We start from the raw sequence: 25,652 nt of genomic DNA, 5'->3' as shown, positions 1-25,652 counted from the left end.
GCTTTATTATCTGACAGAAAAGATTATTAACAGAAAGTGATATTAATATTAATTATACAATGATACTAAAAATTTTATATCGTGAGGAAACAGATGGTTATTTTAAATGACCTAAAATTTTATTCTTTTATATGAAGAAACATTTTAAACATACGTAGTTATAAATGTTATTTTAATTGCTACATTATTTCTGCAGTGGGGTTTTAAAAATCTTACTACAGTTGCAGGGAAATGTTTCTATGTTTATTGCAGAGTTTCTTAAAATGTATCTTATTTACAGGAAAATAATTGTAATTGCATTTGAGATCCATTGTGGGGACAGACATCGTCAGTGAACGTGGCATGCGGTTACCCCACCCCGGCTTGCCATCTGGCATGGTTCAGGAGTTCTCCTCTCATGTGCTGGCTGGTCTGCCACAGCCTTGTCAGTTTTCAGATGGGCCCTCCCTTTCTCACAGTGTTTGTAAATAAGTAGTCCCCAGCTGAACTCATAATCAAATCTCGAATTGTAACTGAGATAAGCATTACTACTTTAGAAGTATTTTCTTTGTATAGTGTAATGAGAAACAGAATTACCTAATGTGCTTCAAAACGTCGAGCTTGTTTTTCCAAGATCAGAAATTCAGCATTCAACCAGCTGTTGACTCTCATTTCATATCCAGCTTTGCATTGGTGTGAAAAGTCAACTAAGCATCTCTGCTCCCCAAAACCAGCCCACAGAAATCTCGTAACTGCTTTCCTTTGACATCAAAATGTCCAGGAAATCCTGTGTCCAGAAGCACTACCTCAGCACCTCAGCATCTCCACGCAAGATGCCTTTATGGTGGGGGTGCAGAGGGAAATTGAAGTCTGGGGGCACGTCAGCCCCAATCAATCAGAAGACAGTGGCAGCGCCCACCAGACACGCGGGTCAGGCCCCCAGATGAGATTTGTACGGCAACAACATCCATCCAGAGCACGCATTCTAGAAAAATTATCATCGTATGATACCATCTACAGAAGTCAAGGTGTGGGTTATTACCTGAGCCAGCACCTGGTTTTTATACACGGCTTTCTTCTGGGGTCACAGGCAAGCTGTAATCCACAGTGTTAGCAATCAGATCACGTTAATACCAGTTCCTAAACAAGTAATTGTTTAAAAAAAGAAATTATTTCATACGCTAGTCCTTTTTTCCCTTAAAATTGTGTTACCAATAGTCTATTTCATGTTTAAAAGATTCTTTGATTTCTAGATAAATGGATAGTAGATGCACTAGTATGAAAGCGCTACCAGTAAATGGATGTGACATCTGTCCTGTGGCTAGAACATGGTGTCACGCTGGTGTCAGTTATGCACCTGTCACCCCATCCTGGGAAGCCTGCTGCCTTCCCTCTGGCACGTGGCTAACTACCACATCCCTTCATTCTGGCAAGTGGCTAACTACCATTTCCCTTCATTAATTTTTACAATAATAACTGTATTTTTCCTTCAATATAAAACAATCATAGTTGAGAAAAGTTGAAAAGGCAGAGAAGCTTTTTGCTTTAAGAACAAACTCCCTACAGTAAGTTTTCAATTTGAGGGTATACACCCTTCTAGCTGTGTCTGTGTTCTTCATTTCCAAAGTTGGATTATATTGTAAGTGACTTTAGCTGTAAATACGTTAACTTTCCATTCTGTCTAAGAACAGTTCATAAATTTGAAACAACCTCTATGACCAGCAGTGAGGGACTGGATAAAGAAATCATGGTAAACCCCTGCGAGGAGACAGTGCACGGCCATGAAAAGGTCACTGTCTCTGGACAGACATTCCTACGTGTCCTTGTCCTATGGAGGTGGTTGAGCCTTGCTCTCATGCAGTCTACCCCAGCTGTACCCTTCATGTCCCACCAGAGACCATTTTATCCATGAGACCCTGGTGACCCCCACCTAAAAGTGCCCCCACTCCTCTTCCCTGCCTTACTTTCTCTGTACCCCTAATCACCTTTGTGATTTCTTCCTTTACTGCTTAATTTGTTATCTTCCACCACCAGAATGTGAGGGGAAGGACTCTGCCAAGTTCACAGGTCTGTTTCCCAGGCCTCAAACAGGGTCTGCCGCCTCAGTCAGTATCCGCCCAGTGAACTTCCACTCAGGTTTTATGTAATGGAATGAACAGCCAAATGTTATTATTTGCCATGTGGTTGTCCTGGATTGGGTGATTTTTTTATATTGCTCATTAAATTTACTGTACAGCTCTGTGAGGTGGTATTGTTATCCCCGTTTTTAAATGAAAAAACAGAGTCTTAGAGAGTTTGAATAATTTTCCCAGGGTCACATAGCTGGGAGGGATCATGTGTAATGCAGATGTGACACACAGGTGGAAACCCGAGCTGTGGGTGGGGCCAGGCCGACTGCATGCCCACCTGCATGCATGTGTGTAAAAAAACCAGCTGGATGGGAAGACTACAGATATCTCCAAGATCATAAATGTTTTTCCCTTTTCTCTTTTCATCCTTCAGCAATAAATACATACTATTTATGGAAAAATATGTTAAATAAAATTATCTCAACTAGGAATTCTACAGTTAGAAAACACAAAGTAGGAGGTAAACATTTGCAAATCTTTCTACTTGTCAGTAGGTATAGTCAGTTCGAAACCATAATTTATCCAAAAACCAAGAGCAGCGAGTCTTTCTCTGTGGTCATAGAAAGTGGTCCTTGCCTGGCTATGGAGGGCAGAAGAGCTGGAGGTAGGCATTTGGGGCACTGGGTGGCAGTCGTGGGAGAGCCAAGACACCTGCGTCCTTGCCCCCATCCTGCCCCTTGCCGCACAGTGAAGAAAATTAGAGATACAGAAAGACCCAACCGAATGCAGAGCAACTGGTCCAATCCTGGTGACGCTCTGCAGAGCCTGCCCCATACCCTGGAGGGCAGATGTAGTTCCAGCAGTAAGCAGAATTGTTTGCAAACATGGATTGGCTTCAGTAGGATGTGCCTCAGCCTCGAGTTTAATTATATTGAAGAAATTACAGGGTTTCATAGTCCGTGAATGTCCTTGTCTGCCTAGACAGAGGGCAAGGCTCTGAATCGTGCTCTTGCCAGCCTCGTCCTGTCTCGGCCAGAAAGCACGCCTTGAACAAGTAGGCCTGTTCTGAGAAGTACCAGATGTGAAGTCAGATAGAATCAGACTCCTACTTCTGTGTGTGATCTCACTTTTCAATTTCTTCCTGCAAATGTGTACTGAAGTTGGATTTGTAAGAGTCATAGCTGTAACACTTCACAAAGGGCCATGCTTTCCCAGAGGAGCTAGAAAATACTGTGAGAGTCCTAATTACACCTCATCTCAGCCTCTTCTTCTGCATGCTGTCTCCATGTCATCATTTTGTTCTCTTTCTTCACAATTGAGCAGCTCCTCTTAAATCCCCCATGTAGCCAAGGCTATCTAGACTTGTTACTTTGAGCGTGCCTAGTGAATTCCATTTTTGTGCCCATTTTGCATGAAGCTTGTACGTGCGTGCTCTCTTCACTAATACCAGCATCTCCTTTTTTCTGTTTCCCTCTCAGTCTCATAAAATAAGAGCAAAATCTCTGTAGTCACCCTAGCTGCATGCACAGCCCCAGCCAGGCTATCCCTCCAAGCCTGTGGAGTATCCTTGTCCTTCAGGTAGCCACACCTCCAAAGGTCAGGGCCTCAGCTGGAGCTGAATGACAAGGTGTGCTGGAAAGAGGGAGACCATTTCCCCTGTGAAGAAGTGCCCCTGGATCTAGAATGAGCAAATGAACTCGAATTTCAAAGAAGAAAATACATAGATCCATTCTTCCTTTTCTATGGCTGGAACCAGGGAGTCAGAGAGGCACTAGAAGTAGCAATGGGGCCACTCCTGAGAGCCCTTGGCCACTGTGAATGGAGAGGGGAGTGTTTACTGATAAAAGCCAGTGGGAGCCAGAGTTTGAGACTGTGGAAGTGGGGCGGATGCTGGGGTCTGCATACATGGGGATTGAGAGACCCTTTCCATTTCATGCCCAGACAACCTGGAAGTCCCCACTTCCTGGGGGCCACTCAGAGTCTCCCGAAGCCTGTGAGCCATAGAATCTCAAAGACTAGAGACAGCTGGTCCCAGCCACTTCTGGACGGCGGGCTGTGCCAGGGTGTGTGGGCAGGGGCAACTGGCAAGAGTGTATTCAGGAGAAAATTGTGGATCTCCCGGAACCTTCTGCAGAAGTGGGGGGAGAAGAGGAAAAGAAATGTATTCCTCAGGAAAGGGGCGGGTAGAGCCTTGGAGGCAGGGAGGAGGCCCACATCCTGGTTGGGGAGGCTGGTGGGTAGTTGCTTCTTTTAACCTCACCCCAGGGGATAAAAGGCAGCAGTAGGGAAGAATGGGAATGAGCGATTCTTTGATGAATAGCTGGCGGCAGATTCCACTTCTCGAGCTGGGGCTGCTGCACCCTCCACTGACCCTTCCATCGGCCACAGGGGGCTGGCCTTCTGCTTAAGGAAAAGGAGAAAAATGTCAGTTATTATGTTTGGGAACACAATCTTATCTTTCATTTTATTTTACAGCAATTTCCCCAAAGATCAACCATAGTGTCTGATTGAACCATATTGACAAAATTTTTAGCCACAATAAAGAAAATGCTTTAAACTCAGAGCAGATCCTACTCAGAATGTCTAAACACTTTATTTTATCGTGTTGCATTTTATTTTATTTTTGCCAGGAGAAAGCCCAAGTTCTAAGACAGTGCTGGAAGTAACATGATAAAACCATTGTAGTATCAGTGACATCTGTTCTTTTCTTCGAAAGAATGTTCTAGGCTTAATGCTGCATTATTAACTGCTTCTTGTCAGAAGCAAGCTTAATCTTAGTTTTTACACACCATCATTAATTTTAGAGATGACAGCGATTTGTCATTTTTGTGGAGAAGACAAAATAAGAGCCACTCACTTGACCAATATTATCATCTATTGAAAAAGGCTGTACTTTAAACTGTGCTTCAGAAATGAAATGATGTCTTGGCTGCGGTTCTGAACGAAGATATTACTCGTGGTATCTTTATCCATGGGGTTATTGGCAGAGACAGTTATCCTGAGTATAAAATTTGACAGATTTTCAGTCAGGTTAAAATTATCTGTCATGTTACAAACTTTTCCTATACTTAGCAGTCCGGGGGGATTCTTGATTTGAGATTGACGCAAGGTTGTCATGACTCCCAGCTGCATGGAACACAGAAATAAAGGGCAGGTTTGCAGAGGTGCTGTCCCATTTTCACACAACCTCTTAGGTACCCAATTCTTAATCATCATAATCATTAGATTTTCTTGAGCTTTGTTCTTTTTCTCATTCTTGGAAAGGATCGCAGAGTGGGATTAAGATTGGGGTGCCCAGGGGCGCCTGGGTGGCTCAGTGGGTTAAAGCCTCTGCCTTTGGCTCAGGTCACGATCCCAGCATCCTGGGATCAAGCCCCACATCGGGCGCTCTGCTCAGCAGGGAGCCTGCTTCCCCGATCTCTCTGCCTGCCTCTCTGCCTACTTGTGATCTCTGTCTATCAAATAAATAAATAAAATCTTTAAAAAAAAAAAAAAAGATTGGGGTGCCCATGGACGGCTCAGGTCACGATCTCAGGGTCATGGGATCGAGCCCCCACATCACGCTCCAGACAAAGCACAGAGTCCACTTGAGGTTCTTCACCACCCCCCTGCTCTTCCCCTGCTCATGCGTGTGTGTGCTCTCTCGCACGCGAGCTCAAATAAATAAATAAATACATAAAATCTGTAAAAAGGTTGAGGTGCCCATGTGTTAATACTTATGGTGGGAAACTGGCATAAACGGGGATTGTCCCAAGCAAAGCAGGATGAATGTCACCCTAGTTAAGCTTGGGGCAGCCTTGATTTCTCACGAGTAGTACCCATGGGAATCACTGGTTTTATGCTAGCCCCAAATCCATGGTATCCTCTTCTGTTACATGATCAGAATCTTGGCCTGGAGATGCATCACACTTCACCAGCACACTAGCCCCTTCGTGGACTGGGCTGTGTTTGCATCCCTAGAACTTAAAGCTTGCCAAATGCAGGAAACCATCAGGCTCCTTTGCAACAAGGAGGAATCCTGACTTCTAATCTTGAATGAAAACCAGAGAGCCCACTCTGATCTACTTGTTTGCCATCTGGACCTGCTGCCTATTTGTGACCCAGTAAATATTTTAAATACAGTGTTTTAATAGTGTGTCAAAAGTAAGAAGTCATTAACCTAATCTTCTCATTAATGTCACACCCGATTGATTCCAGTGCTCAATGAACAGATGACCTTACTGTCTCAACTTCCTTATTTAAATGAGTGTGTGGCCACTGCTCACCTGCCACTAGTTAGAAACATGAGTGGGTTGATAATATCTAGTTTGCCGGCAGAAGAGTTAGAGATCAACCCCAGCCTTGGAATCTACATAAAATATGTAGCGCAGTCATTAGTCATTAGCAGCAGGTTAGCAAAATTCTAGAACAGCAGGAAAGAGAAATATTCTCTTTTCAGTAGCTGTTAAAGGACTCATTTTACCCTTATCAACAAAAAAAAAAAAAAAAAAAAAAAAATTCATGGCCCAGATCTTCACATTTGAATATTAGGGGAGGGGTGTTTCTATATTTTTCCCCCAAATGTTTATTTTGTTAAAAGGTTATTCAGTTACAGAGCAGGTACCCAAGGCAGCTCGTGATGCAAATTTAGGTATCTTCAGCATCCGCACGAATCAGTCCATAGCCACATGGGATTACAGTTGGATTAGTCTGTTAGGGCTCTGCACTGTTAACTGCACCACCATACTTTTCTGTTTCCTTCACTGCTCTTTCCCCAGGGCCTGGAACAGTACACCCCGCGAAGCAGGCACTGGGTAGTAGTTTGTTGAATCGGTGACTATCTGGGGTCTGCACACATCCATGCACATGCTCCCTGAATAGGTAGTCAAGGTCTTGCTTCTCTCCGCACTGAGCCGCGTCACCTGTGTCCCCAGTGGTTGCAGGTTGCCCTCCATCAGCTCCAGGGTTTTCTATGGGTGGGTTACCCATGGAACCCAACCGTTTGGAGTTTCCCTCACTGGCCAAGTGGCTCAGGGAGCGAGGGAGTCCCACTCAGCAACCTCAAGCCCACTGACTGGGGCTATTGTTAGGGCCCAGGTGTGGCGGAAGGGAATGGAGTTTCAGAGGCTGGCAGGGCCTCTTTCAAGTGGCCCGGCTTTTGTTTGAGGCACCTGACACCACAGCACTCTCTCTGGCTCCTGTGATGGGGGCATGCCACCCACCAGCAATAAAGACTTGGGAAGCTCAAGGGTCCCTTTTCATAATCAAGCTGCCTGTCCCGCAGCTTAGGAGAGAATAGTGAAATCACATGGAACAGTAAGTTTTTCAAATACTATTTTTAATGACGTAATTTCTCTGACTGCAAATTAGCATTTAATTTCATTCAAAACAAAAATAACCACGATTGACTTGAAACAACAAAATGAATGTTACATGGGATGCCTGGAGGAAATTGAGATCTTTTTTAAAAAATATAATTTATTATCTTTGTGTGGTAATAATTTATTTTGCAAAATGCTCAAAACTGTGCAGATATTTACTACAGGTTTTTCAGTTGGCGTTTAAATAATATTTAAAGTCTCTGGGTCTTAAATGTACAATTCTAGATATACTGGATGTTTGTTTCCCCTGGCATTTAAAAAAAAAAATTACTCATGTTTATGTTCTTTGTGCTGCCAGTTAAGTCTTGAATCCCTCTGTTTTTCAAAGACCTTTTTATTGAGCACCGATTTTTGCTGGTTGGTGCCTACTGGAGGGACACTACCATGTACGAGAAACACCCACAGACAAAATCACAGCACTGGGAAGGAAGGCGGTGATAGGAGCCCTGTGTTGAGAGGAAGTGCAAAGAGGGGCTGGGAGGTCATGGTGAAGGTCATCTGGTGCATGCAGTCCCACTACTGAGGAGCCCTCGAGCAGCCTGTCAACAGCGCTGTGGTCTGTCTAGCTGTAGTCGAGGCATATCTCAAAGTCAATCTCCCAGGATCCATTCTAATAGTTACCAGCATTTCCCCCTATGTTTCTAATGTTATGGTATCAGTCATGTGAGAATTTTGGTGTTGAGAGTCCTCAGTTTTGACTTACTGGATGATTATTGTCTTAGAAAACTCCACCACCCTTTGTGGCCTTGTGTGCACAGTGTTCAAGATCCACACTCCGCCCTTAGTGCTTCGTGTCTGTCTATAGCTTGCACCGTCCTTCCTCCAGTGCTGTGAATGCCTGTGTGTTCTGTATGTCTGCTGGTAATATTTTTGCATTAGAATGTAAGCTGTTTAGGACAGGAGCTGTGTTTTGTGTACTTGCATTGTTCCAACTCTAGAAGAGAGCTGGATGCTGGTGAGCCATTCTGCGTGTCTGTCTGGCAGCTGGCCTGCCACCACACTGAGCATATGGCTGAAGCCGTATATGGTTCTGTCCTCATGGATAGGGGTAGATGTGAGAGGAAGGGGGGAGTCAGGCAGCCCAGGGCCACAGGCCTGAGCAGCAGGAGGGTGCCGTTGCTGTCGGCCAAGATGGGGAGCACGTTGAGGCATGGCAGGCCAAGAGCGGATGTTCAGGACGGCTGTTTTGCCCAGTTATCCTGTGAAGAAATTGAGGCTAATGGACATGAATTCCCCCAAGTGGACAGCTAGGATTTTGAACGGCCTTTCTGATTGTACAGCTGGGCTGGTTCCTCTTTGTGGAACACATCGTGGTTCTCTCCCTGCCCTCAATGTTTCCATCTTACGCCAAGTGATGTAGGCCATTCAGAGGACCAGGGGCTGTTTCATGGAAATGGGCAGGGGAGGAGCTGAAGTGCAAATTGGCCAGCGGTCAGTAAGTGGCTTCAAGGACTTGGTTAGTTGGATGACCTCACACTCTGCTGGCGAGACAGGCACAGAGCTTCCAAAAATGGTTGAGCAGCATGTATCCAGAGCCCCACAAATGCTTATTTTCTTTAGCCAACACCTCGAAAATTATCCTAAAGCCATAATTCTAAATATTCAAAAATATATGCAGAAGTGTTGGCATTGGTCAAGATTTTGAAGTCCATCCTAGCAGGAGAAATAATTAAGCAAAGTGAGAGACATATTCTGTTCTTTCTGATGTTTTTTGTTTGTTTGTTTGTAACCTGTAATTGACCCTGGAGCAGTAGGATATGTCACAACCAAATGACCTCTTTTTTCAGTCTGGGTGTCTGTGTATCAGGTTTTCTTAAAGCTGAGGACACTAGCTCCCTATTTCTTCAAATCACATGATGTCAGCAGGTTAAGAACAAGGATGTGTCATGAAGAAGCAGCCTTATTGTGGTGTATTTCCTTGAACCAGAATGCTCTGGTTGAATGTGTTTAGGACCCTGGACAGAGGCGCTCCGCCTACCTAGAAAGCCAGCTATTCCTGCATCAGACAGGATGCTTTCTTGTGCAGCAGTTGGTAATTTGACTCCATGTGACTTTTAATAGAAACAGCTAAATTCCTAAAATGGGAAATTTACATTATCAGAGAGGGAACAGACATTTAATTAACTTCTCTAATTGAGTTTTCTTCTCAGACATGCCCAGTTCTTCCCCAGTCTGCCCAGCCAGTGGAGCCTCGCATGTGAACCAGGGTCTCTTTGTCAGTTACTGCTTACTTATAAGCACCAAACTTGAGAAATGGTTGTGGCTGATTATGTAAAAATAGAGAAGGCTGGAAAGAAACAGACATCTCTTGAAATGATTTCATTTCTACTTAACAGCCTTGCTCCAAGCACCTTTGCATTTTTCCGAGTATGCTGGATTAATTCAGCTAAAAATCAACTAGAGAACAATTTGATTTTTGATCCTCAAGTGTAAAATACTGACTTGCATTCCCTAATATGTTCCTTCCCAGCATATTCCCACATTGACTTTCTCAGGCTGTTGGCCTCACTGGACTACAACACGTTCTACTTTTCATCCCCTGAGATCAGGTCATGGTATTCAATGGAAGCTGGCCATCCAGCTTGAGGGAAAACTAGAGAGACCTGAGAGGAACAAGGCCGTTCTGGCTGCAGTCATATGCTGTGCTCTGCAGGAGGTAGGGGAGATTGGGACAGCTCCCTTGGAGAAGGATGAAACATTCCGGGGTCTGCCATTCACCCGAAGCATACAGCCAGGTCCTGGCACATGGCTGGAGGACCAGACCGTCAGTCCCATGGATCCCTAGGCCCCTTCCTTACCCTCACTCTGATACCCTCCCTGCATCTTGCTAGACTATGATGTTGACTTGATCTTCCTTATTTGATTGCTTCGTAGCATTTAACACAATGACCATCCCCCCTTTTTCTCTCTCTCTCTTTTTTCTTTTTAACAGCTTTATTGAGATAAAACTCACATAGCAATATGCTTCATTCACTCAAAGTATACAATTCGGAAGTTTTAGTGGATTCACAGAGATGTGCAACCATCACCACAGTCCTCTTTAGAACATTTCCATCACCTCAAAAAAAAAAAAAAAAATCCTGCACCCTGATTACTGATCAGCATTCGTGCCACTATTTTTAAGGCTGTCACAGACGTGTTTCAGTAAGGGCTTCACATAAATGAAGATCAATTCCAATACTTTAGTTTATTTACAGAGACATCTTGGTGCGACTGAACATGGCCCGGGTAGGAGATGGTTCTCCCCTACATTTTCTCTCCATTCTGGCCCCTCCTATTGTATTCCTTTCCTCCCCACTTTGTAACTCAGTCTAACACTGTGGTGTCTCTTCCTTCCCCCAACACCTGTCATCTTCCTCGAACCCCCATCGTGTCCCTGCTGCCCCTTCTTCTGACACCGTGTACCTCTGTGTGAGCGCCGTGAGCGGCAAAGGGAACCGGACAATATACCAGTCTCTGAAACATCTTCAGAGATTGGGATTCAAGTAAACCTCCTCCTGTTGAAAGCTCCCGTCAAAAGGACTATGAGAAGGGGCGAGGTTTTGAACTTCACTTCACACTCACCTTTTAACAGAGGCCGGGATGTTGTGATTTCCTTGGATGGCAGAGGTGGCCTGTTCTTTATTTACCAGCCCGCACATCTCTCTGAGCTTCAGAAAGAACAGAGCCCTTCTTAAAGATCCAAATGAGCTTTATATGGTTGGCCTTGTCTCGAAGGAAATGTGTTTTAATTCACTGGCTCCTACGTGACCTCATCTTGGGTTTTTAGAAGGTCTTAGCTCTCACCTGATGCCCCCTGCCCCCAACCCAGCACGGACAAATAGCCCTGTCTTTGATCATTTTGTATTCTTTCAATACCCCCCCAAAAAAGGATTTTTAGGAATATATGCTACTTCATACTGCCAAATGAGTGAGATAGGGAGTATGTGAAAAGAGACAGGGAGGGTTGGTGTGCACACACCTGTCCTTCTCCTTTTTCCTGCTTCCTTTGTTTTTGTATAGATGTGTACTTCCTATGAGCATGCATTTGAAGGTTTTCGTATCTGTCTTTGACACACTGGAAATTAACAGCCAGCCAGCCCTGGGGACCATTAGCAGCTCCTCTGGTCATGTGGGTGGCTTCCAGCAGCAACTTCTTGATGTCCCCTCTCTCCAAACCAGGCCCACTAAAGAAGAGTGGTGGGAGGTCAAGCTCCCTCCAGTGCCTGGGAAGGGCCTGACCTCTGACCTGGTGGGGACTGGGGATGTGTGCAGGGACGGCCAGCCCAGCCGCCGCCGCAGGAAGAGCAGTACATACGGTTGCGGGGGGCAGGGCGGGGGTCACCACCCCTTTCCAGCGTGGAGCTGAAGGATGTCTCCCCCAGCAGATGTGTTTCCAGAGACTTGGGAGCAGCCGAGCCGTGAGAGTCACATGCATAGAGCCCCAAGTATTTGAATATCAGCCGGGATATCAAAAACCTATCTACACACCTGGCAGTGACGGCTCCCGCCAAGGCAAGCTCCCTGCAACAGTTCATCAGAAATGGCCCAGCTAATGATCGGCTGGGCAGATAATCGGAGGAGAGTTAATTGTAAGGTTTCGATATGGCATCTTGTCAGCAGAGATAAGTTGTCACGTTTTCCACTTGAGCTGAAACTAAATGATTGTAAAATAAGTTATGAGTGTCCTTGGGCCTGTCTGCCGGAATGATAGCTAAGAATACATTCCTGGCCATCCGTCTCAAGCAGGCTGCTTGATATTTATGCGAGCGGAATGTTATTTTATTCCCCTCTGGTCATGCTTGTCAGCTCTCCGAGTGAAAAGTGAGGCGCGTCTTTGACTCATACTTCACGTACCGGAGCCTGGAGAGACTGCAGATTGTTATCATTATTGCTCATATTATATATTTTTTGGGGTGTGCGTTGAACATTGATGCCCGATTGGGAAGAACTAATGGCTGACACTGAGCGCACGGGACGGCAGCGGACCAGCCCATGCCGGCTCGGCGTCGCACACCCAGGGGACTCCAAGTCCCTCCGTCAAAGTCGGGTTCGATGTGGAGTAATGAGGCACTTGCTTTTTTAATTTGGCATGCCTTTCTTCTCTTCGCGTCCACCCTCCCGTACTTAGCTCTGTCGATGGTCGCCGGCTATCCCAGCGCCCCGTAATTGATACAAAATAAAATGCATTATTTGTATTCAGTCAGGAGGAGCGGATTGCGTCCCGTGGGCTGCGGCTGGAGCTCATTTACTGTGTCTGGGGCTGGGCTTTCCGGGCCTCTTCACTTTGAGGGATACCTTGTCAGGCAAGAGGAGTCATCGGAAATGGAAAAGCACAGAATGGAAGCCTAGTACATTTTGATTGCTCATATTTTAAACCAGGGGAATTTAAACAACTCCTCTGAAAAGGGGGTTCTCAAGATCTGGAAGCCAGGGACATTAATACAGCAGCTCAGGACCCAGCTAACTCCAAATGTGGCTCTCTCTGCCCCACCAACCCCTAGCCTCCAGAATAGCCCTGCTGGCCAGAGTCGTGTCTCCTGCCACAGCCCCCCTGACCGACCCCTGACCAAGGGTCCCAAGGCTCCCTCGAGAGGTGGGTTCCCCTATGCCATAGCAGGCCCCTCCCACAGCCAGGCTGCCCGGTCCCCGTACACACAGCCCCCTCGCCCCGCCATGCACTCCTGAGCTCTCCCTGCTCCCACTGACCGTGGGTGGCCTGGAGCATCTGGTGTTTCCAGATACTTATGTTCCCGTCCCACTCCCTCCCCAGCCTTAGCCCCTCTGCTGTAGACTTCCAGCCTCTAGGTGGCCACAGTGCTGCTGCCTGTGGAAGTAAATTGCTGGGGGGAGGCAGAGGTGTGGGGGCACAGACACATAGACATGGGACCGGGAGGAGACAAGAAAGATGGGCTCCACTTTCACCTGCAGAGTGATCTCGAGAGTCACCGCCCCAGCTCGTCACCTCTAAACCTGGGCAAGGATGGTCCTCTCTGTGGGACCTGGGCCCACTACCTGGTACACTACCAATCAGGCAGCAGGTGGGAAGTACTCATGGATTCCAAAGTGTTTTGTGCCCATCAGTTACTTTATTCATCTTCCTTCTTGTCTGAAATAGAATTTATGGGGCTTACAAATGCTGATCCTGCTTTTCTCTTTTCATTATGACAACCCTGTGTCATCTTAAAGCTTGTCTCCTTCCCTCCCTCCAGTGGCCAGGTGAGGGCTCCTGTGTTCTATTTCTCCCCAACCCCACCCCACCCCAGGGCCTTCTAACTCAGTGGTACTTTGTCTTCCTGTCACCCTCACACACTCATTCTCTGAGTCCTCATGGCCCAACCAGTTGTCCCAAGTCACATTTCTGTTTCTCAAGGGGGCCTACAGGGCTAGCCGGTTGGCCTGCTCTACCCAGGAAGGTGGCATACAGATGGCGCCTCACCTTACTTCCGTCTACGTGTGGGGGCGCTTGCGTGAGCATACAGTGACCTGCGTGCAGCAGGTGTGCCCTCTCTGCCCCCCCCCTTCCCTCTCTGTTCCAATAACATGGCCCTAGAAAAAGAGTTCTTCATGAAGACATTGAGCAAGAAATTAGATAGGCATTCCTTCACTCATAGAAATCGGCTCTGTGATGCAGGGATTTTGCCCTTTTCTTGGTGCTGAACCTCAGGTGCCTGGCCAGAGCTGGCTCATGCAGCACGCCATGCTCATGCAGCGTACGTGGCGTATGTAAGGCTTTCTTACTCTCAGTGTGAGTAGACTCATTCACAGAGTTAGAAGCTTACCTTGAAACAGGACCCAGATGGCTGGAAACTTGCGTGCCCGTATTTTACCAGGAAGTCACCAAGTGCTTCTCTGTTATTTAGCAGAAAGCACCATCCACCTGTGTGAGTGCCCCTCAAAGGGACCTCAGCTCCTTATAAAACTTAATTCCACAAATATGCACGCAATTCCCATTTTCATCCCAAATCTGTGCCAGGCTGCATCCTGGTGAAGAGGCCGAAGCAAGTCCCTGCCTCCGTAAGGCTCACATCTTGCCAGGAAGGCGTTCGTCGCCAGGACACAAACAACTGGGTAACGGAACATTCCACGTAGGGAACACCACCTGCCAAGCGAGGCAGTGGGACTGGATGCCAGGCAGCCGTGGACAGCGGCCAGAGTGGGGAAGGCCTCTCTGGGGGCCTCTCCTTTGGGTTCTAAAACCCACACCTTCCTAGTTTCCCTGTGATCTGATGGGCATCCAGTTCACTCCGGGTTGTCCACAAAGGTGGGGGCTATGAGCTGTGTGGGGTGCTGCCAAGACCTGCGCAAGCCCACTGGGGCTTGTTCACTGAGGGGGCTGTGATAGCGCTGGTGGCCACCGTGAAGGCAGGGCAGCGGCTGCCTTGGGGCAAGCTTGATGGGAGTGGGGTCAGCCTTGACCAGACACAAGCAGCAAAGAGGGGAGAGGCTCTGGGGGCTCTGTTTCAAAGAGGATCAGAAATCAGGTGGTGGCTGGGGAAGGGCACGGGGTCACGGAGGTTTTTGTTAGAAACAGGAGGCAGTGCAGTGATACAGGACGTTTGATGCAGGCCAGAGAGGGTATGAAAGGCTGGGGCAAAGTCACTCCAGGAGCAGAAGTGGATGGGAGCCAGCTCCCAGAGCGAGGAGGCCCCGAGTCTATGAGAACCAAGGACAGGAAGGAGGATGCTCTCTTCTGATGGCTGCTTTTTCGGTTTGGTTGGGTTTTTTGGTTTGTTTGTTTTGTTTTGTTTTTGTCTTCAGCAAAATGAAAGGTGATGTCTTTGTGGGGGATGGAGTGAGGTGTGGGGCATTTGGGGAGAATGGAGGGAGTGTGATACAGCCTGTTGGAGAGCGGGGAGCAGCTTTACTCTGGGAACGTAATAGATGGAAGGGCAGGCCAGTGGTCCAGCCCCAGTGGGAATGAGGGTGTCCCTCCAGCAGGGCCTGAGCGCAGGCGCCAAGCAGGTGGGGGGTGGAAGTTAGCAGTCAAGTTGGATGAGTGATCAGGAAGGGTAGAAGGCGAAGAGTTCTGCTAGATTAACCCTCAGAGTGTGGGTCCTGGTGTAAGTGACCTGGGAGACAAAAAATGAGACCCAGTGAAGCTGGCTTCCCGTGGCGGGCCTGAGTCAGGACCATGAGGGCCAGAGGGAAGGAGGGAGCATAGCGAGGCAGAGGCCTAAGAAGCCAGGATGCTGAAGTGAGCACCTAGGAGGAGCTGGACGTTGTGACTCCTGAGTGAGGGTGGGGTGAGCTGCTGCTAAAACAGGGAGCGAAGAAGGAGCAGATGCCAGGGGTCAGTGGGTGTGAGCAGGCTCGGGGGGATGGGGGGATTGCTTCACGGGGTGGGGCTGGAGGGGGACTGGTCTGCAAGCAGTGCCTAGTGAGGAAGAAAACCTGTCCCCACCTGTGTGCTTCCTGGGGGTGGGATGCCAGTGCCATCACCTGGGTGGGGGAGCCAACTCAAAGCAGGTAAAGCGAGTGTTCCAAGAGTTTCATTGTTGTGAGGGGGTTTGCACGGACAGACCAGGAGACTGAGCCGGTGACGAGGAACAGAGCAATTCAGATCCTGCGGGTCTCTCCCTGTTGCCATTTTAGACCAGTCAGTTTTCAGTGGTGGGAGCTGTCCTGTGTGTCCTGGGACATTTTTTAGCATCTCTGGCTTCTACCTGCTCTATGCCTATACACCTTCACCTGTCTCAGTCTGATAACCAGAAACATCTGTGGATATGACCAGGTGTCCCTGGGCAGGGGTTTCCAGTTGGGAGCCAGTGGCTCAGTGGAACGCTGGAGCCACAGGTGAAAGAAAGGATGTGCTGGTGTGGAAGGTGTCCATGGAAAAGAAGGCTGGAGAGACTGCTCAGGGTCCCTCAGGGGAAGGCGGGTGTCACTGCTGCCCCAGGATGCCCCTCAGCCACTTCTTTAGGTGAATCAGAGATTTCTCCCCGAATTACAAATATTCCAAGATGCCCAGAAAACTTGGGAATGAAATCACCAAGTCCCTGTTAGTGACTTTAGTAACAGTTTTCTGCATCTGGAATGGAGGGAGATTCCTGGACACCAACACATGTCATTTTGTTCCCCAGGAGGGTGAATTATGACTAGTATTTCAGGGAGTTGAAGTGACCTCCCAGTTGGATCCTAAATTAGGCTGTTGGAGAATTGCTTTGTGTGTGTGTGTAGACTAAACAGGGTAGCTCATTAAGGAGAGAAAACATGAAGTGGATTTCCCTTTATTATTCAAAAATTGTCAAAAATGTGTGTCAGTGGGGCGGCCGTGTAGGCCTTCAGTGAGGTGTTTGACAAGAGCATTCGGCACTTTCTTCCTGGGCGAGTCCAAGGATCTGTGAGCGGGACGTGCACACGACGTGATGTCCCCGGGTCTTGTCGTGCCGGTGCTCACCAGCGCTTCCAGCTCAGTGTTGCTGCGTCTGCAAGCTGGAGCTTTGTTTGGACTCCTCCCAGGTTAATGTCTTCCCTGGTGACGTGTAGGTGGAGGTACCAGGTTGTGTGCTCAGCACGAGCGGGCAAGGCAGTGGTGAAGGATCAATGACGTGCAGGGGGACGTGACAGCCACATGAGGCACCAGGACGCCTTGGCCGTTGCATTCAAGGCCGTGTGCTGTTACAGGGCAGACAGAGGGAAAGAGTCTCAGAAAGGACTAGAGGGCGCAGACATAGAGCCACCCCATGTGGTGGCAGCTGTTACTTGACCACATGTAACTCAAGTGTATGTTCTTAACATCTTGCAAAGAAACATGGGTGTGTGCCTTAAGAAAGAAGTACCAGGTGATGGGAGGGACCCGGGGAAGCTTGCTGGGAATGGTGCCGATACTCCATGCTCAGCATCAAACAGGGGAAAGGGCATCTACAGCTGTGCTGGGGGACAGGCATGCTGGTTAGAGCCAGACAACTGGCAGACCTCCGAGTGCAGGGATGAGAAACATTCATCTGGGAGAGAGCATTACAGCTGTGGAGTGACCAAAGAATTAGGATGCACAGTTGGGAATGAAAATGGTGCATTGAATTGAGTGGTTGCCCAAGGGGCAGAGTGAAGGAGCAAAAGGCCAGCCCTGCCATCGCAGAGGCCGGTCGTCCTTGCCCGTTCTCATCTGCCTCCATGGTGAGGCTTCAGCTCCTCAAGGGTAGGGATGGGGGAACGGTCATTGGGACATTGGGACAGTTCCATTATCTGTCAATGTGCCTGACACAGGGTAGGTCCCGAAGAGTCAGAGAATCAAAAATTGGCAGGTCTGCTGTGGCGAGAGAGATGGCATGCCGTTTTTCACTAATAATAAACCCATGCTGCGGTTGTACGTGACATTGAGGGTGGGAGTGAGCTAATCGGAACTCCCTCTCCCCTGTGTGCATGCACAGAGGCCGAGCCACCCCCAGGACACTTTCGTATGCGTCCGCAGACATCTTGATTTCTCTCCTAATGGATCAGAGTAATTATGGGACAAGAGAAATAAACTAGTAAAAAGCATGGACTTCTCACTTTGCTTTTTCCAGAACCTCAGCCATGCAAAGTGGAGGATTTTAAATTCATAGCCTACAGTGATCCAGAAATAAAGTCTTTTTTTTTTTAATGGGAGGTGGCACATTAGAGGAAACAGCCCCATGAACTTTTAATACTGCATGCTTTGGGGCCTCCAGTCCAGTGAGCTCACCTAACATAGTACTTGTGGGACCTGGTAGGATGTTGGAGGAATATTGCTTTTGTATTTCTGCTAAGCTGGCTTTATAAGTGTTAACTTTTGCATTCTTTTGCCTTTTCCGGTCCCATGGCAGACACAGGGCTGGGTGACTCCGTGTGCTCCAGTCCAAGTATCTCCAGCACCACCAGCCCCAAGCTCGACCCACCCCCCTCCCCTCACGCGAACAGAAAGAAGCACCGAAGGAAGAAAAGTACCAGCAACTTCAAAGCTGATGGGCTCTCTGGCACCGCTGAAGGTAAGGTTTCCCGGGGAGCTCAGGGTGAGAGTCTGCATTCCTGGAAATTAGTTTTTATTTCTCAAGCTGGGGAAGTCCCATACCCTTTGGACCGCACATGCACAGCGATGCTGGTCACCACACGTGCATTCTGTGTGCCAGGCTGCCCCAGAGGGGCCCTTGGAGCTGCCTCGTCACTGACTGAGTCTCGAGATCATTCCACCAGATCAACTCTCTTGCTCTCTGGCAGTCATCATCTGGTAGACGGTAAACCTGGTTTCCCTGTCACCCGCCTGGTCAGGTTCTGGGTCTGGCCCAGCCTCTGCACCCTGTACTCCAACTGGGAGGGGTGCCATATTATTTTATTCTAACAAAGACAGTTCCCTTTCCTACTCCAGAAGTGTTTTCTAGTATTGGCTGGTCTTAATTCTTATAAGACGGCTACTCCAATCCTGGCTTTCAGCAACACATTATGATAAATGCTTCTTCTATGAGTGTCTGTCCGTTCTTTTTGTTTTGTGTGCTCTATTAATATTCCAGTTGTCACAGTTTGTCATGGTTTGTCTTGGTTCTCCTTTTACTTGTTGAGCCCTTAGTTTTTATTCTCAGTGATGGCCAGATGTGATCTTTCTGAAGTCACTCCTTCAGATGGATTTACATTTTTTTATTTCACAGATGCAAAGTGGAGATGTGCCATGTGTACACACACACACACACACACACACACACACACCCGCGTTATGAGAGTGAAATTAATGCAGTTGTAGTCAACAAACTGAAGAAATACGTCAAAGGAAGATAAAAATTTCGTAGCGTCATTGTTTAACATGAATTGTTGTCTGTGACACCATCAGTAGTAAGAGTCTGTTTTCGACACGCGTTCCACACGGGCGTCGGAAATACTTTTATAACTTTATATGCTTTCTCTTCCTCTGTTTCTGCCATGCTTTTCCCGAATCCTCTACTTGATTGTTCAGAACTACAGTTTGCAGTGTTGGAAAAAGTGCCTTCTTCCCTCCTAGTATCCGGCCATGAGCCTGGAAGCCCACAATGCATACATTAGCAAGGAAGGAACAGAGTTGATGGTGTGTGTAGGGGGTTTGTTGTTCACGTGATTCTGTGAGTTGAGTTGTGGCATGTTTTTATGCATCTGAGAACTCGGAGTTCAGAGTTTCCAGTGGCTTGCCGGGGTTCTCATGGTGGCCGAGCAGGGAAGAGTCTGAGAGCGCTTCTTCTTCACATCTCTTGCCCTATTGCCTCCCATAGGCTGCCTGTTAACAGGTGTAGTCAGTAAAAACTGATTTTCTCCCATTATGATAAATAAGGATGATTCTATTATATCAGGAGTGGTGAAAAATCATGATTATGGATCAGAGCACCCACCTAGACATTTCTGACCTTCCCAGTTGAAAGGAATGAGCTACAGATGCCCAGCATTGCTGAGACTTTCAAACACCGCTTTAACAAAGAGCATCCGGCTGTAGAGGTGCACCGGTGGCCATGCCCTGCCGGAACGGGAGGTTGGGGGTAAAACCAAGAAGAAGCCTGGAGCCTCATCAGTCTGGGTGACATTCACCCCATGTACCCCAGGGGAGAGGACGGTTTGCTGTAGGAAAAGTCTTCCTGTCCATGTCACAGATAATCATCTTACTGGGTATGTCGTGTTTCTATTGGACAACTTTTTTCAGAAACACCACTTGGTAGAAACCGATGATCAGGTCCACCTATAAGTACATTACACCATTACACATATTTCACACTTTCTGCTTATATCCTACCCACCTCCTGACAGAGTGACAACTGTGTCAGTAAGATACAGCCTTCAGGTAAATCAGTGGTTGCGTGTGTAATAGGACTGCGGCTTCAAACTAGCATCCCAGTCAGCCAGGCATGACTCAAGAGAGGTTTGAGACGTGTCCATGAGTTTGGTGGACACCTGAGAAGCTCCCAGCCCATTTCCTGAGTTACTGGGATCGTATCCTATGCTGAGCAATAGTGTATAATGAGGCTGAGACAGATCCTCAATGTAAAAACAACCTTGGACCCTTTCATTAAAGGGCCTAACTGCTGCGGTGGTGACGCAGACGGAAAGATGGACTCCCAGGCACCATAGAAACACCCAGATTAGAAATTGCCACAGTACCTCAAGCGTGGATGATGAGTAATGGTTGACGTGTGTTCAGAAATTCAACACCAGTGATCAGAAGGGAAGCTGCCCCTCACTTCCTAGTTCACAGATTATTGTGTCTGTAATACCAACGGCCATGACATCTTTCCAGTAGGAAATAAGGCAACAGATTCTCTATAAAAAGAAAAAAAGAAAAGGTATCATTTTTCCTAGGAAAGGTTACGTACAAGATGGTAAATGAGTCATTTTTGTGAGAGGCCCTATATTTCATTATTTCTAAAGTACACTTTTTTTTTCATGTTTTAACATCTCAAGTCATAAGGCAACCTACAATTGAGAATTGAGGTCATTTTAGATTTAATGATACAAAATATTTTGTAATAGTCTTGATAGCTATTAGCTCCTTTAAGTAAAGAGCATAAACTGTCTAAACATCTGTTCTTGAAATTAAAGCTAGTTGTTTTATTTTTAGAGGATATTGTTTAATTTTAATTGTAAGAAAATTTTTATGTTTCTCTTTCCTGTTCTATATTTTCCTCTTCTATATGTTCATCAACCAGTTCTGTGACTGGTTGTTTCCACTGTATTCTTTGTTGACTGACCTCATAGTGAAAAGTTGAAATTGTAGATATCAAACGTTCTCTAGAAGGTGTTTGAAAAGTAGTTGAGTTATATCGTTTTTGACATGACCTGCTGGAACAAATGACTAGATTCAAACGTCTTCAGAGTATAAGACAAATAAAATTCCATTGAAAGCTACTTTAGTCAGGGTTCTGGGAGAAAACATAGCACCCTCAAGCTGGGTCATTGAGGGGAGTTTACCATGGGACTGTCTGCAGAGGTGTGGGAAGAGCTATGGGATGGTGCAGAACCCCAAGAGTGTAACAGGCAACAGAGGGGTCAGTTATCAAGACCCAGACAGAGAGCTGTTTGGGCAAGGTTAGGAGCTATGACCTTCAACAGAGGGACCTATCTAGCCTGTGGTGCCCCGGAGGGTGAGGGACCCAGGGAGACCGCCCTAACTTCATCCCATTCCCTGACTGTGATTCTGCCTGACCCCTTCTTTGACTAAATCCAAGCAGAAGCCAAAGGGCACCAGCCACACGGGTCAACCTCCAAGGCAGAGACAGCAAGAAGGTAGAGATAAAGCAGCAGAAGCAAAGCAGTGCTCATGCCTTTGACCATGTCTCTGAGAAATCCCTGGGGAAGTCTGTGCCTCTGACCCTTGACTAAGTGCACTGGGCCAGAAGCCCTGCAAGAGGGCAGAGGTGTGTGCTAGCCACCATTGTTTTCTGGGTGCCTGGCCCAAGCCCAGCTGAGGGGCATGGTCAGAGCCAGAGCTTCCTGAGTGCACCTCCGAACCATTCCTCAGCCAGGTGCCCCACACAGGAGCCCTAAAAACGCTCAGCCAAGCCCCACACAGGAGCCCTAGATGCTCAGCCAAGCACCAAGATTCTGGTGGCAGATATTTCTTACCTTGGTGCCATGTTTGTCCAGAAAGTATGAGCTAACAGTATAACATTCTCAGTATCTGCGCTGCTTCAAAAGCCAGAAACACTGTCCACATGGGGGCTCTTGGTGTACCTGACAGAAATAAGGACATCCCAACCAGCCAGTTTCTCGCTGGACCAGTAGTCACAGTCATTGTCCTAGTTCTCTGACGCTGCAGAGCGGTGATAAACTCTACACCCAATGGCAGAATGCTCTATGGCCTAACTTAAGCTGGACAGTCATTTGCTTATATGTATAACTTTAAATGAATGGAGTGAAACTAGTAAATTATAGAAGCAGAGACTGTGATCTTTATACATATAACATAAAATAATTCCTTAAATTTATAAACATTTTGAGTTCTGATGTCATAACTTGATCAGGTGTGTGCATTTATGTGTGAGCGCTGGAGGTGTTTGGATGATCAAGCCAGTCACTGGACTTATCTAGAACTATTAGTATCACTTACAGAGTCAAAAACTAGGGGCTCCTGGGTGGCTCAGTTGGTTAAGCAGCCAACTCTTGATTGCAGCTCAGGTCATGATCTGAGAGTCCTCAGATCGAGCCCTGAGTTGGGCTCTACGCTTAGTGGGGAGTCTGCTTCAGGATTCTCTCTCTCCCTCTGCCTCTCCCCCCACTTGCTTGCATATTCTCTCTCTCTCTCTCTCTCTCTCTCTCTCTCTCTGTCTAAAATAAAAAAAGAACCTGTAGGGGGGGAGAAAAACCAGTCGGAAATTAAAAATAATCCAACCCTGTCCTTGTGCTGTGGAGAGGTATGAGATGCAAGCCGGGGCCATGAGCTCTGACTTTGTGAGAGTGACCTCATGTACCGTTGAAAGCAGAGTGCCCCAGCAAGGTAGTGGATGCCTCGTTGCTCCCAGGGCTCAGATCTGAGGCTGCTAACTTTGGGCAAGAGTAGGACACTTTCTCACTGAGTTTAACTTTGAGAAGAACAAGCCTCGTAGAAGCCAACGTCTTCTAGCCGTACCATAAAAAAGGTGCAGGTGGTCATTACGTTTTTAAAAAAAAGAAATTTGCGTATCCCATTTCTACTTGTACTCCTACTTAATAGACTCTTGAGAATATTGGATATTAAAATATTGGTGATCTTGATTTTAAATTGGATTTGATTTGTTCAGGATGAATTGCATCTAGGAAAATGTCATGTGTTCAGATCTGGGCTCTGTACACTATGATGATGATAGACCAGTGAAGATCAATTCAGATGTGGGCAAGAAGCACAGGCATGAGAACTGAAGCCCATGACATGGAGGGAATCTTTGAAGTACCTAGAAGAGCTGTAGGGAAGGACAGGAGGAGCCTGGGGGCGTGTGAACTCAGCCTGTCCTGGGTGGCCCAGGTGGGTTTCTTTGGGACCAATGGGTGGACGCTTCAAGGAGATGGGTTTGGGTTCAGATATTAGAAGGCAAACTTTGTAAGAGGCAGGGCACCTTGCCCCCTGTGGTGGCCACAGCACTGGCTGGAGGGGAGTTCAGCTCTGGAAAGGTGCTGACACTCAGGGCCCTGGATTTGTTTCCAGAACCGAGTTGAGGGGCGTGTGCCTGGAAACCCCTGGGCAGTGGGAATGATGCAGGTCTTTCAGGACTTGCCGTATTTTGGCATTGTCTCTGAATTGCCATACTCTCTGGGCATCTTCTTACCCAGGGTCCAGTAGTGAGCTTACTGCTGCAGAAATGAAACAAAGAGCCCTGCATTCTCTGTGGTCCTAACTCTGGTGGTTCTCGTTAGTTCGACAACATTCATGCAAGTTTGCATCGAGTGTTAATTTCCCTGTTTCCCCAGTGAAAAGGTGGAAGTAGAGAGAGGTTAAGTGGCTTTCTTGTCCAGGGTCAGGTTGCTGGTAGGTGACAGAACTTTCTCTTGATTCTCTGCCTCAAACTCTTTCCACCAGGCAAAAAGCAAGTCTTTGAGGTATGTGGAGCGGCTTTTGAATCTAGGAGTGGGGCAGACAGAGTAGCTTCCTTGATATTTCTCAGATTCTATGTAAAGATACTGACTTTTATATGGATCATAACATCTAGAAGTTGTGTAGCAAAGATCTTTCTTTAAAAATGCAGAGCCAGTCTGGATTTACCGAGTCTTATTATAGGAGAGGGTATGCAGAAATCCTGTTGTGTTCCCCCCACCCCCCGCCACCTTGGGTTCACAGTGCTTTGTTCCAAAGGTCTCAGAAGGGAATTTGTTTTATCCTTCTCATTCTGATCCCTTGGTTGTTCACTCTGGGTCTTTATAGAACCATCGAATGGTTGATCCTGGATGGATATTGAAATATTATCTTGTGGAGGAAAGTCACAAACGGCCTCTCTCCATTAGGATAAGAGAAAAAGAAAAGAATTGCCCAACCCAGCTGCACTCAGTAAGCAATCAGAGGCAAGGGCTCAGCCTGTTTCCAAATTCCATTAAGTCCAAATTGCAGAGGTCAGCTTGGATGGAGCTTTCCTCCCCTCTCGCCCCGAAGAACCTGACATGGCGCATCATTTTATCCTCTCAAGTATCAAGTATCCTGCACAAAGGAAGGACCACTCGTTTGGCTCCAGGGGAGACACGAGAAGTTAAGGCTCCGCTTCTCTCTCCCCCGAGAGGCTGTTAGAGCCTTAACTTGGAGCCAAGACATACACAAGAGATGACCTCCATTTACACCTTAAAACACCAGCGCGGGGGACTGAATTTGGCGAAAATGGAGTTTCGTCTTCACCTTCACTTAGCTCCGACTGACACAACAGCGGTTGCTATGCCCAATCCATTAGTGAATCTTTTACCTCAGGAAAAAAATGTTTTATACATGAGGTGAGGTTTGGGAAGGCAGTCTGGAGAGGAAATAACCCTACACATGCATCGTCCAGTCTTGTTCCTGCACTTAGGGTTACAAGAAGGCGAGACCTGGGAGCATTGAAGCTCCGTTCCTCGGCATCCATTGGGTTGTGTTGACTGTCCTGCAGTTTGGGCATCACTGGGTCATTGGGGGATTTTCCATATGAAGATTGGGCGGGGGAGGGGCAGTTTGTTTCGTTTGTTATGGAAGTGTCATACCACCATGATGTTCTTGTCCTTCCTCTCTCCTTGGCCACAGCCGACACACCAGGTAACACGCCATGTTGCTCATGATGACGTATGAGGCCAGCATGGGGTCAGGGCCAAGGAACTGCCTTCACGGTTTGTTTCCCGTCTGTGTGGTTTTCTCGTTTAATTTCATATTTGGAGGTGGCTGGAGAGGGAGGGGGGAAGGTTTATGAAACCCGTGCAGGCATTACTAGCACACATCACCTTGGATTCCCTCCTTTTAATCTTCAAGAACATTCCAGCAGCATCCCTCGGGTCTGCTCCTTGTTCTAATTTTGGCAGCTGCCTTGCGTCAAAAGAGAGGAAACAAGAAGCCTCCATAATCACCAGCCATGTTTTGTAACAATAAGGACTTCATAATTGAACTCCCTTGTTATTAAACTAGTTAGTGCATCTGAATCTTTGAGCAGTTAATCAGAGTGAATTGGAAAACCAGTAATTCAAGCTTTTCCTGGAAGATACTCCTCAAGTATAGCCACTCAGAGAAGGGAGCCAGGGGGCTGGGTTTCTTCACCCTTGATCTAGAAGTCAGAGGAGACACCACGTTTTCGGATGGACTCACTACTCCCCACCAACCAGGTCTTTTTTCCAAAGAGAGTTCTCAGATCGTAACCCCAGCTCCCACGAGAACAGACTT

The 25,652-nt window shown here is 47.2% G+C and overlaps 1 protein-coding gene across 4 annotated transcripts in view; it reads left to right on the top strand.

Annotated features, from left to right (window-relative positions):
• The window catches only part of AGAP1 (ArfGAP with GTPase domain, ankyrin repeat and PH domain 1), a gene marked incomplete at its 5' end in the record, with an annotated part of 507,381 nt that overhangs the window by 367,422 nt on the left and 114,307 nt on the right, over positions 1–25,652 (top strand). For all 4 annotated transcript variants that reach the window (XM_080798886.1, XM_080798889.1, XM_080798885.1 and 1 more), the window contains one exon: positions 18,175–18,336. In XM_080798886.1, the coding sequence (XP_080655012.1) occupies positions 18,175–18,336 (162 nt within the window). The remainder of the gene's footprint in view (positions 1–18,174; positions 18,337–25,652) is intronic.

The sequence above is a fragment of the Martes martes genome (genome assembly GCF_963455335.1).
Source record: "Martes martes genome assembly, chromosome: 3".
NCBI classification, from domain to species: domain Eukaryota; kingdom Metazoa; phylum Chordata; class Mammalia; order Carnivora; family Mustelidae; genus Martes; species Martes martes.
This window is presented reverse-complemented; position numbering and strand designations above follow the sequence as displayed.